Here is a 13,036-nt window from a genome sequence, read left to right on the forward strand (position 1 = left end):
GGTGCTACGAGACCTGTGCTCCGGAGGCAGAGGTTCATGAGCAAAGCCACCGAGTACTCCAGCGTATAGTCCGACAGGCAGTCGGGGTCCTTCAGGATATCAATCAGCCAGAAGACGAGGCCATCTCGAATCATTGCCGTCTGCAGTGGGCGCCTAGGATGCAAAAGCCTACAGGTCAACTAAAGCTGTCCAGAAACGTTCCCTGCACGAGTACGTGGTGATGTGCATGCCTAGCAGAACCAACTGTGCAGAAGGTACAGACTCTGAAGGGTATTTTGTTGTTAGACCTGCACAGCTGAAACAACAAATTCCTTTCCCTTTCGAGGGTACTGCTCAGGGCTCAGACAGGAAAAAGGTAGTCAGGAGGCCTCCTACTTTGAAAGTTTCTTTTTCAATATTTAAAATTAGCAGAATATTACCTCCAATATTCCATAAATATGTATTGATAGCTTTTGGTCTACTTGACCCAGGAGACGGCCATAGGAATAGTGCATCATCAATAAATAGGTTTTTAGTAAACCCTAGTCCGGAGAGGCAGTTGAGCTGTGTGAAATTCAAGAAAAGCAGATGACCAGCTCAATCCCATTTTGATTCAGGGCTCTATAAACCACAGGTAGTTTAATGATGTGGGTAATGTAATTTATACAGAATGATTTTCCACCCAAAGTCCAGGTATGAAAGCTTACAAAATCCAACACCTCATCAAAGTGTGTTATGGTGAATGTCTTCATGCCAGCCTGAAGAACTGAGGGGATTAGGCATAACGGTATCTCCAGGAAGTCATGTAAATTCTTCGAAAATGAAAACACCATGAAGGAACCACCACTGCACACCTCCTAGTGAGCAGGTTATGGTAAAACTCCTACCTGGGACAGTATCTGTTTGTGCTCTTCTTTTTTTTTTTTTTTTAAGATTTTATTTTTAAGTAAACTCTACACCCATTGTGGGGCTCAAACTCACAACCTCAAGATCAAGAGTCACATACTTTACTGACTGAGCCAGCCAGGTGCCCATCTGTGCTATTCTTAAACACCACACTCACCACCTCAGTGAAATTTACTAGAATACAATGAAGGCCACACTCTTGGTAATCCTAACTCTCTACATTCATTGTACAGACCCCAGACAAATGCAAGAACGTTAAGCATCTTTCCAGAACAGAGAAGCTGAAATTACTGTTTGAAGGACAAGAAAAAACTGGCAATAAGAAACTGTATTACCAGGAAGACATATTTTTCCATTATATCTTATCTCTGTTACTTAACTCTAGTCACTGAATTTCTAAAAATTTTCCAAATACAGTCAACACTAGGCTAAATTATCTTTATGAGCAAAGAGAAACATAGTGTTCGTATGATCTGAGGAAAATAGCAACTGGATATTACTAGATCTTCTCCATTCACATAGTTAGAATGAGAAACTTCCATTGGCAGAGACCTGGCAAATAGTAGGAACTAACAACCAACCGCTTTCCCTCACAAGCCACACACACTTAGAATAAGTCACTTTAGGGGGAAAAAAAAGAATAAGTCACTTCGCAGGCTTGGGCTACTAGTGAGTGCCAATCAAATGTTGACCACATTTCTCTCTCTCATCCTCTGCCCTTCTCCTTCCCTCACTCTCTCTAATAAAAAAAAAATGTTAACCACATTTGACAGGAAGAAAGTATGTCCAGAAGAGGGCTGGTGGTCAGAAAGGGCTGAGAATTCTTCTTAAGCCCGAGAGAAAGTGAGGTGGTCACGAGGGGATCCACATGCTGGAAGAATTCCACATGACTCAGCAATTCCACCCCCAGACACCGCGTCAGGAGGAAGGAAAACATGTGTCCACAGAAAGGCTTGTAGGCGGAGGTTCATAAGAGGATTATGCATGTTGGACAAATAGCAGAAACGATCCAGATATCTGTCATCTGATGAGTAGAGAAGCAAAATGTGTTCTGTCCACAAAATGGCATGTTACTCAGCAGTATGAAGGAACCGAGTCCTGATACGTGCGAAGCTACGAGTGAACCTCAAAACCTGATGCCGAGTGAATGAAGCCAGTCACGACAGACACGTTATAGGATCCCATTCATCTAAAATGTCCAGTATAGGTAACTCTACAAAAAGCAAATCAGTGGTTACCTGGGGCTGAGGGTGGGAATGAGGACTGGAAGTGGATAGGAGGTTTCGTTGCAGTGATGGAAGTGTTCTAAAGTTAGCTTGTGGTGATGGCTGCACAACTCCATAAATACACTAAAAATATAACTGAATGGTGCATTTCAAAGGGGTGAATTCTGTGCTCTGCAAGTAGGCCTTAGTAAGGCTGTTAATGGGGGAAAAAAAAAGCTCCAGGTAGCTACAAGCTCCTAGTCATAACAGGGTCCAGACGGAGGCTCCGGATGGGCCGCCAGGAGGGAGGGACCAGGGAGCGGGGGCTCCGCCCACCTTCCATGGAAATAGCCGCCACAGCCACCGTGCCACTCGCTCACGCGCACAGCGGGGCTGCGAGCCACTGTGAGCTGAGCTCTGAGTGTGCATCTCTGCCCCCGGCACATGGCCTGGGACACAGTCCGGCCCCGGCCGCCCAGCTAACATTTGTGAGGAGGCCATGACGGCGCTTCCTGAGCAGGATGGATTCGACAGGAGACAGGCTTTCCAGCTCTCTCTTGGAAAGTCGCCCATCCTCTCCTCAATGTTAACTGAAAATGTCATATGCCCCTCTGGCTGCTCTTGGGACGAAACCGTGGCTACGCCTAACTGTTGGGAGCCACCATGACCCACTGCACGGTCCGCACCTGAGGCTGAACTTCTGCAAGGCCCCAAGAACGTTCTCCCGGGTGACGGCGTCCTCGTCTTCCTCCTTCAGCCTTTCCTCCAGCATCCGCAGCACCTTTGTATTCTGGGCCAGGTAGAGACGACCTAATAATACAGCCAGAGACGCAAAAGTGGAAGAATTTATCTTGTGTTAGGTTCATGCTCCAAAAACCACTTTCGATGAACACTTTGCACGTGACATACGTGGAGTTTGGGTAATTTTAGGTTCTGAAAAACTTAAAACATATTTTTTTCTGCAAAGTTGGTTTGATCCAACCAGCTGTCTAACGAAGAGAAAACCACTCCTTTTGTAATCTACACAGAAATCATCGCTATGTTTTTGTGGGGAGCTCTTTTATTTACCTGAAATCTTGAACCCAAAGTCAGATCTATAAGGAGAAAGAGGGTAAGGAATCTGTGTGTTATGAGCCCCTTAGTCTTTATAATAGAGGCAACCAAGCAGTAATGATTTCTGGCACACTCCTTGTTCCTTCTAGACATAGCCGTGGCCTGGAGAAGGAGTTGGGAACCGTACCTGGGATCCTACAATAATCCCTGAGCTATCACCAGCCTGTTACAGACTTGTGTCTTGATACAGATGACATGAATTCATACCCTCACTTATGATAAACGCCTGCTAAATAGATGGGAGAACAAGCAAATGAATGAGTGAACAAATGTTTGGAGTATCATCTATTCATAATTTGAAAACTCCCTTTATTCACAGTCTAAAAAGCTGAAACAAAGTAGAACATATGGAAGATAATGGCACCCTGTAAATCATTTTGACTTCAGCTTTGGTGTGTATTATCTTTGGAATTTTCTAATCCTCTTGGTTTAAGAGGTTATAGGCTTTTTTTAAATAAAGATTTTATTTTTAAGCATCTCTCCACCCAACACGGGGCTCAAACTCACAACCCCAAGATCAAGAGTTACACACTCCACCAACTGAGCTGGCCTGGTGCCTGGAGGTTACACTCTTTTGAAGGAAATCATGCAGTGCTTATTGGGATCAGCTTTGATTATTTCACTCAACCTTATTTTGCAGAAAACTATAGAAGATGCATTACCTGTTATATACTTGAAAGCAACTGAAATACTATGGCTACAAAACCAGAAAGCTTATAAAAATAAAACCAGAAGGCTTATAAAGTAAACTCTAAAACCATCAAAATTTGCTCGGACATAAACTTAGCAATTTGCACAAAACACCTTAGATATACTGGACAGGAATAAATTGAGGGAACACAGAGCGTCTTTAAGAAACATGAAGAGGAACATCCATTTTCAAATGAATGAAATGCATTAATAAGACCTAGCTGTTCTCTGGGAGGAAAAGCTGATGCTCTACCTTCTGCCAGGGACGCGAAGGCGTTGACGAGCCGGGCCATGTACTGCCGCACCACCTCGCTCTTGGAGTGCAGCAGCTGAAGCACAGTCCTCTGTGGGAGAAACACATGAAAAGACGGGAATGATGAGGTCAAGGAAAAGTGACAGGTAAACCCACGTCTCTTCTCTGGGTCTGCTGTTCTCTTCCTCTGTGTCAGTTTATTAGAGGTGAAATAAAGGCACTAAAGCCAATGTTTCATCTGGAAGTCTTGATTTCCAACCGACTTAAAAAAAATTTTTTTTAATGTTTATTTATTTTTGAGAGAGACAGAATGCGAACTGGGGAGGGGCAGAGAGAGAGGGAAACACAGAATCTGAAGCAGGCTCCAGGCTTTGAACTGTCAGCACAGAGCCTGATATGGGGCTCGAACCCACAAACTGCGAGATCATGGCCTGAGCCGAAGTCGGACACTCAACTGACAGAGCCACCCAGGCACCCCTCCAACTGATTTTTTATGAGATTTGACAAAAGTAAGTTATTCAGACTTCTAAATTAAAAGAACGAATTACAGGGGTGCCTGGGTGGCTCCATCAGTTAAGTGTCCAACTTCAGCTCAGGTCATGATCTCACAGTTTGTGGGTTCGAGCCCNCTTGGAATCAGGAATGCAGGCGGTCACAGACTTAGCCGACCCAAGCATGTCAAGTCTCAAAGGCAGCCACGGACAATGAGGAGTTACCCAATTTACAGCACTTAACCCTCAAAAGGGAAAAAAATAAAGAAGAAAGCATGCGAGCGGTCAGAGCAGCAGCCGGAGGATCCGTTGCTCCTGCGCCCCTTCCTCCTGCGTGCTTCCCCCCCTTGTTNGCTTCTACACCAGGAGGGGGGAAGGGACAGCACCTAAACGCAGAAAGACTGCTGGGCAGAGAGCACCCTGTCCTCTTCTCCTATGTGGTTCCCAGAACACTGCTTCCAGGCCCTCAGCCTCTCGTAGGAGAACAGAAGACTCTTCCTAGAAGAAAATGACCAGCCAGGAGGAAAGAAGCAGGGATCCTAAAATCAAAGGTTCCTAATAGAGAGCGCCCCTGGCTGACCCTCAATGGACCTCTGCGCCTGCCCTGCCCTCACAGTCACAACTTCAATCGGCTTTCACTCCCCCCACTCAGAACAGTTTGAGATAAGCAAGGTCTGCCAGAAACCCAAGGTAAGTTTCCAATATGGGCAACAGACAGGGTCAAAGCCAATGGAGGGAGAGACCCGAAGGCAACGAGACTGTGTAGGGAGAAGAAAACGAGAAATAAGCACAAATGTGTCACTAATACCCTCAGGGATACAAGAAGCTGTATTGTATCCATGAAAAAACAGAATGCCATAAAAACGGGGCATGAAAACCTCAACCGAAGGGTTGGAAAATAAAGAGGAGGAGATCTACCGAAGACTAAACCAAAAAGAAAAATATGGAACCTATGAGAGACAAGATAAAATTAGAGAAGCAGTTCAAGAGGCCCCATACTCAGAAAAAGGACAGAGAAAACAGAGGAAATCATCCACAAAACAACTCAAGAAAAGTTCCCAGAACTACAACTGTCAGATTGAAAGGGCTCACAAAACACTCAAAACAATGAATCAAAAGACGCCTAACGGAAGACATCAGCGGGACATTTGTCAAAACTAAATAAAGACAAAGAGAAGACTCGACAGGCTTCTAAGGAGAAATGAACAAGCCACACACAAAAAGGATCAGGAATTAGAATGCCTCTGGACTTCCCAAGAGCAACTCTGACACCTAAAAGACAAGGGAGCAAGATCTTCAAAATTATTTACAGCCCAGAATTCTGTACGAAGAATAAAGATATTTTCAGACATACATCATCTCGAACAATCTACTTCCCACCCATCCTTACTCTAGAAGCTATTAACTAAGGGACGTGCTCCGCCAGCCAAGGGAATAAGAAAGAACAGTCTCAAAAGTGTGGCCCTGGACCAGCGGTAGCAGCATCCCCTGACAACTTGTTGAAAATGCAAATTCTCAGGCCCCTTTCCAGACTTACTACGTGGAAACTGCAGGGGCCCAGGAATGTGTGTTTTAACGAGCTTCCCCGGTGAAAGGACTGCACACCATACGCTCTGAGAACTGCCGAGCTAGAACTCACTGACCAACCGGGCCAATTTCCTGGCTGAAAAGGCCCATTTACCTTGGTGTCATGGTGACACGGCATCCATGTTGCACAAGCAGTTTCCTGCTCTGCAGACTCTCTGACCTCCTGAGACTGTTCCAGCTCATTCCTTACTATAAAATAAACCATGGCAATTAAAAATAATGACTTGGGGGAAGAAATGAGATGCCTTCAATGGCTATAGAGATCACAGCATTGGAACAACATATCACAAAACCTAAGACGTCTTTCATTAGAGGACACATTATTTTTTTATATGTACAGCCAAGAAAGAAAAGAAGCCAGTTAAACTACAACAGGCCATCGCCTATTAGATACATCCCAATTTCTAGATGCTGACATGGGGGGGAAATGCATCTCAGATGCAATGAAATAAGAAAGTTTCAGAAAGAGTCAACTGAATTTACCCTTTGAGTTTGAGTTTGTAAAGTCACAACAGTATATTGTCAGCTGCTTCATGTCTGATAAGTTGGTTTCAAAGCGATTACAAATATAAGCAGAAGTAAAAAGGGGCAACTGGGTGGCTCAGTCGGTTAAGCGTCCAACTTCGGCACAGGTCATGATTTCACGGTTTGTGAGTTCGAGCCCTGCATTGGGGCACTGACAGCTCAGAGCCTGGAGCCTGCTTCTGATTCTGTGTCTCCCTCTCTCTCACCCTCCCTGACACATGCATGCGGGCACACTCTCTCTCTCAAAATTAAAAAAAAAATTTTTAATAAAAGAAAATAATTCAAAATAAGAATTTGAGAGACTATTTTTAAACGGAACATAACTCTTTCATGGGAACAGTAAGACTACATTCAGAGAAAAAACTGGCAACTCAGAATTCTCAAACGCTATGCCTGTGTGAACAATAGACTACCATGTGATTAGTTTCTGCAGGGGGCTGTTTCATTGGCGATCCTAAGGGGTATTTCCACTCAGTGCACACACTGTAAAGCTCAACAACAGGGAGATAAAGTATTTACATCATTTTGGATAGACACTCAACGGAGATAATGAAATGCAGTGTCTCTATATATGCCATGTTCAAGATCTCACTCCTCCTCCTTCCAGCGAAGCCCAGTACTGACAACAGGTAAGGGGGAAAGGAGCGAGGAGGGGAACCACCACATAGTGGCTACTCTGTGCTGGGCACTGGGCTAAGTACTTTCCACATGTGCCCAAACACAATCATCCGCACATCCTCACAAGGCAGGCGATGGCTCCTTCTCAGAGATAGTAAGAGTAACTTGCTTCAGGTAATCTGGCTTAGAGGCATAGGGCAGAAGTTTGAACCCAGTTAATCTCATTCTGAATCCTATACTTTTCCCACTAAATCATCAGACCTATCTGGTCGAAAGCTATCTACAAACATAGTGTTAACACATTTCAAGTCAGGCCCAGAGGGAAACAACTGCATTGGCTTATCTGCCTTGCGGGCCGGAAGTCATGCTGAGCTTGTAGGACTCCCAGCTAAGCAGCAGGGTCAGCGAAAGAGGTGGGATTTTGGGAAAAGGAAAAAGGAGGAGCTCCCGGGTGGCTCAGTCGGTTAAGCGTCCAACTTTGGTTTAGGTTATGATCTCACGATTCTTGGGTTCGAGCCCCACGTTGGGCTCTGTGCTGACAGCTGGCTCAGGGCCTGGAGCCTGTTTCAGATTCTGTATCTCCCTCTCTCTCTGACCCTCCCCTGCTCATGCTGTCTCTCTCTCTCTCTCNAGTTCAACCTGTTTAGGACTCGACTAGAGGTGAAAAGTGGGCCGGTGTCTGGGGTGAATTGCAATCTCACCAGCTAACAGGAGCTCAAGGCTGACAAACTGTCACTAGGCTAAAAATATCATATAAAGTAAAGCCTCCTCCTTTTGTTAACATCACCCCCTCGAAATGAAGACCCTGGCAGGGCTCGGGCCCTCCTCTCGCGGACCTGGCCGTGGCTGTGACAGTCCAGGAGGTCGTTGCCAATGTAGGCTTCCAGAACGGTCTCCCTCTGTTCCCCAGGATGGGATGTGGTCAAGCGCTAGAATAAAGAAAAAGAAAAGCAATAGATTTAAGTCTTAATATGGAGAAAAATGTTCATAAAGAGGGTATCTTTTAAATGGCAGTACCAGTAACTACACATTTAACCAAACAGAGTAAATACTATCAGGTGGGGAGCAGTAGTTATCCAGCCAACCAGTCAGTGAACAAGAAGTTACGATGTCGTGTTTCCCAATGGGTGATGTAGGAGTGAATCTGCACACATGAAATCTCCAGAGAAGTGAAGTGGTGAAATGCCCGGACTGAAAGAGTATAGGTAAGGGGGAGCTCACCAATATCCAGAGAGTTTTTTTTACAGGAAGGGCCTCAAGAGCTGGCCCATGAAGGAGAACAGACCATTAGCCAGTACTTGGGAATGTGAGCATGGTGGGGTGGGGGAGGAAGTGTGGTAAAGGTCAGGGAGACGTGAAACTACAGGGTGCAGGTGAGTGGAGCTCAAGGGGGGTGGGCACAGACAAAGGGCAGGTGGAAGAGAGCTTGGGGCAAATATATTGCCAACAAATTAGACTTTCTACTATACAGACCACTGCAGCAATATCTGTGTGTGTGTGTGTGTGTGTGTGTGTGTGTGTGTGTGTGTGTGTATCTATCTAATTTGATAGATTTTGAGCACCGTAAATCTCTTGGGTTAAGGAAGAATTTAATGTCTATAGGGCTAGGAACAAAATGTTGTGGGGCTGTGGGTGGCTCAGTTGGTTAAGCATTTGACTTCGGTTCAGGTCATGATTCCGTGGTTTGCGAGTTCAAGCCCCGCATCGGGCCCTGTGCTGACAGCTCAGAGCCTGGAGCCTGCTTCGGATTCTGTGTCTCCCTCTCTCTCTGCCCCTCCCCCACTTGCACTCTGTCTCTCGCTCTCTCTCAAAAATAAACATTAAAAAAAAGAAAAGAAAATGTATGGGCAGCGTGTATGTGTGTGTGTCTGTGTGTGCAGGGCGCAAATGGGTATGTACAGGTCTGAATTACAGTATGAGACTGTCACATAACTAAAGTGAGCAAATGTCCTTGCTTTTCCAGGAAAATCCTACTAATGATCCCTGAGACCGCAGGCCCTGCTCTGGCCAAGATAGAGCTAGCACGTAAAGGACAACATGGTGAGAAGACAAGAGCAGCCAACATCCGTTCCCTGCCCCCCCGCCCCATCGCACTGAAAGGTGGAGGCCTCCAGGGGCATGTCGCTGCAGACCGGGCACCCCCTGGCCAAGCAGGGAGGCCCTGAGGGGAGAGAGCACTCTATTAAAGGAGGGTGTGCCAAGAGCGTCACCGTGGGGGCTGCTGGGATGGAGTGGAGAGGTGAGAGGGGAGGGGGATGCAGACAAAATCGTAAGACACATGTTTACTTTTCCTGATTATTCTATGACAACGTCATTCACTCAGCAAAGGACTACCCTGTCTCAGCAGCACGAACCGAGAGGAAGTGCCAGGTGGCGAACTAGGAGCCAGGGAAAGGGTCTGCTGACATGAGCAGAGAGAGGGGACATCCGGGGCGGGGATGGCCCCCCGAGATTACTCCAGCTGCCCACCCACCCTCGTCAACTGAGGCAGGCATCACCAACTGACCACAGGACCCTCCCTGCTGATGCTAGAGGCGTCCTCGGAGCACTCCTCAGGACCATATTCCAGGAAGCACGACCAACATGAGTGAGGAGACCTTTTCCTCCCCAGAGATGGGGAGACTGCGCAAAGGCATTCTGATGCCAGCACAACCTGAAGTTCAGGGATCTAGGAGGGGTCGGACACGATCTACCCTATGTAAGTTAGAATGGATCATTCAGCTAGAGCCAACCAGTGGTGGCCTAGACCTGCAGTTCTCAAAGTGTAGTCTGGGGAACCCTAGGGGTCCTTAAAGCCCTTTCAGGGAGTCTACAAGGTCATACTTATTTTCATAATAATTTTAAGACATGGTTTAGCTTTTTCACGGTCAACTTCTCAGAGGCTATATGAGGTGTGACCCTGTGACAAATCGAATGGGAAGCAGACATGAGAGCCCAGCTGTTTTCCATCAGGCCAGACATCAAAGAAATTTGCAACAATGTATAAGGATGCCGCTTATCTTACTACTTATTTGCTTGGAAAATAGTTATTTTTTATAAAAAAATACGTCATTTATGTGATGTTCTGGGTTCATTGTTCATCTTAAATAAATTAACATTTAACATTTTCTCAGTTTTCATTTCTAATATTATAAATATCTGTAGGTAAAGTTCTCATAAATGAAAGCCCTCCAGGTCCTCCATAATTTCTGAGAGTGTAAAGGGGTCTGAGGCCAAAAAACTTGAGAACCACCAGCTTAAGTGGCACCAGGATGAAGACTGGGCTTTACTTCCCCTAAAGACTCATTCGTCGGCGTCCACCCTTGCTGTCTGCTCCAGCGGCCACACGGCAACACCCGGGTGCAGACGTCTGGGTGAAGCTGTCACGTGTCAATGACTGGGCGCTCACACAGGTGCTCTGATGTCAACACAGGGGCTTTCACAAAGGGGCTGAGGCGACCCTGCGATGCTGTCGGTGTCAGCGTGCAGCGTGAGGGGAGACTTCTAGTAGCTGGGTTACAGGACCCACGCGGGCTAGGCAGCCGGGAAAACCCGCACGGCCTTTCCCCCTTGACCGCAAGGGGAAGGTACGTACCCAGCGCAGAGCCTGCAGCAAGAAGGCTTTCAAGCGGTCACTCCCCGAGATCAAATCCTTCTTCAGTTTCTCATAATCCAAGGAGGGCAGTAATGGGACGTCCTTCAGCTTCCTGCTGAGCAATACAAGTTCAAAGAGAAAGAAAAGGGCAAAAGGGCATGTTCACTACTCCTGAGTCTTGGACGCCCATCCCCAGCTGCACAGGCTCGGTAGGCCCAGCTGCTTTCTGCGCTCTCTGCACTAGGTCCATGCCCCCCAGAGGGCCGGTTCCAGGCTCCCCACCCCCAGCGTCAGCAAGCCCAGCACCGTCTTCCCTGTGTGCATACTGGGGTCTTGTTTCACATCTTTCCTAAAACAGGGAGTCCCTGCCTAACCAGGTTTAGAAACCACAGGGTTCCCGTTAGGCCCGGGCTGCATCCGACGGGGATGAAACCTCCTCGGAGGCAGTGGCACCGCTCCAAGTCCTCTTTAGAGCCTGGAGCACAGCCCAAAGACTGTTAGTGTCGGCAGGGCCAAGCGTCACTGTGCCTCTCGAGCGCAAGGAACCAAACTGTGGGGACGCGAAGGACAGACCCGGGCTCGGAAACGCCTGTGAAGAGTCGGGGCACGGTCGGCCCCCGGAGCAGGTGCGGGGTGTGGCAGGAGGTGGGGTGTGCTTGTGAGATAGACAGTGGCCAGGACAGCTGGCAAACCTGTCTGAGAGGACTCGGGTCACACCTGGGGGGAAGCCCGGTTTCCCAGGGTCTTCAGTTTGTTTGCCTGAACAGGAGGGGACCGGCTAGGAGGAAGCACCAGTGAGAAGGGAGCGGGGCCTGTGGTCCGGTTTACAGCACCGGACGGCACTAACTTCCTCGTTTTGATGTCACACCCATCACAGAGGTCACCACTGGGGATCTGGGGATTCATAATCATTTCAACATAAAACAAGTAAAAACCAAAAGCAAAACAAAAATATGGTTCTCCCGATCCTGTGCAGGGAACGTTAATATTAGTGTCAACACTCCCCGCACAGCACTTAAGGGGGCTCAGGAGCACTTGGGTGAAAAGACGCAAGGTGAAGGGCTCTCTTGCTTTTCACCGAAGGGTAACTGGGGCATGTTACATTCGTTGCAGGCGTACAGCATGTTGACTCGTGCACAGTGCGAAATGGTCACCGTGCTGAGTCTCTTTACCCTCTGACACTATAGAGTTCCCATGTTTTTTCTTGTGTTGAGAACTTTGAAGATTTACTTTCTTGGTGATTTGTCAACTGGCAAATACAATAGTACTGACCATCATTCCTGTGCTGTCCATTACATCCCAGGACTTTATTTTACAAGTGGAAGTTTGTACCTCGGTCTCCTTCACCCATTTCACTTGTTTCCTTAGTTTGGAAGGCTGGGATGGAACCTGAGGGAACACCTCCAGGCGGCAGCGTTTAGGATCCTCTCAGTTTTCTTCATGCTCTACTGACCGAGCCAGCTGGGCGCCCCTACACGCTAGTGTTTTTAAATGTAAGTTTTTACAAGACAAAATGAATCCTCTTCAAGGGCCCAGGGAAAAAGGCCAGAACACAGGACAATGAATGAGATCTCAGTAAACACTCCTGGGAGGAGCCTGTCCTATTCTGTACATCAAACAGCCAAGCCACGCACACGTGCACACTGATTATTCTGACACTTAGCTTCCTGAGGCAGATACTACTGTGTTCAAAAATGAACACAGACTACTTTAAAAATTCCAATGACAAATAAGTGGCCAGTATTCTTCAAAAGTGTCAAGGCCACAAAAGAGACTAAGGAAGGATTTCCAGTGAAAGGAATCAAAGACATGACAACCACATCAATGTATGATCCTGGGCTGACTGTGGACCAGACAAAGGACATAACAGAACAACTGGTAAAACGTGAGTGAAGCCTGTAGATTACATGGTTTGGTACCAGCATTAATTTTCTGATTTCAATAACTGTCCTGGGCTTGCATCAAACACGAACATGGGGAATCTGGGTGAAGGGTATAGGACAATTCTTTGTACAATATTTGTAGCTCTGAAATTATTTCAAAATGAAAAAAAAAAGATTTTTTAATTTAAAATTTAAACAAAGATTTGTTCTAG

At 46.8% G+C, this 13,036-nt stretch overlaps 1 protein-coding gene across 7 annotated transcripts in view; it reads right to left on the reverse strand.

Moving 5' to 3' along the window:
* ARMC9 (armadillo repeat containing 9) overlaps positions 1-13,036 on the reverse strand; it is a 146,921-nt gene that overhangs the window by 84,288 nt on the left and 49,597 nt on the right. For 6 of the 7 annotated variants that reach the window (XM_077758062.1, XM_077758054.1, XM_077758040.1 and 3 more), the window contains 5 exons: positions 10,942-11,056; positions 8,204-8,296; positions 4,147-4,237; positions 2,777-2,900; positions 14-153 (listed from right to left, as the gene is read on the reverse strand). In XM_077758062.1, the coding sequence (XP_077614188.1) occupies positions 14-153; positions 2,777-2,900; positions 4,147-4,237; positions 8,204-8,296; positions 10,942-11,056 (563 nt within the window). The remainder of the gene's footprint in view (positions 1-13; positions 154-2,776; positions 2,901-4,146; positions 4,238-8,203; positions 8,297-10,941; positions 11,057-13,036) is intronic. The other variant, XM_077758033.1, reaches the window with a different exon arrangement.

This window comes from Crocuta crocuta, unplaced genomic scaffold (assembly GCF_008692635.1).
Source record: "Crocuta crocuta isolate KB4526 unplaced genomic scaffold, BGI_CrCroc_1.0 scaffold290, whole genome shotgun sequence".
NCBI classification, from domain to species: domain Eukaryota; kingdom Metazoa; phylum Chordata; class Mammalia; order Carnivora; family Hyaenidae; genus Crocuta; species Crocuta crocuta.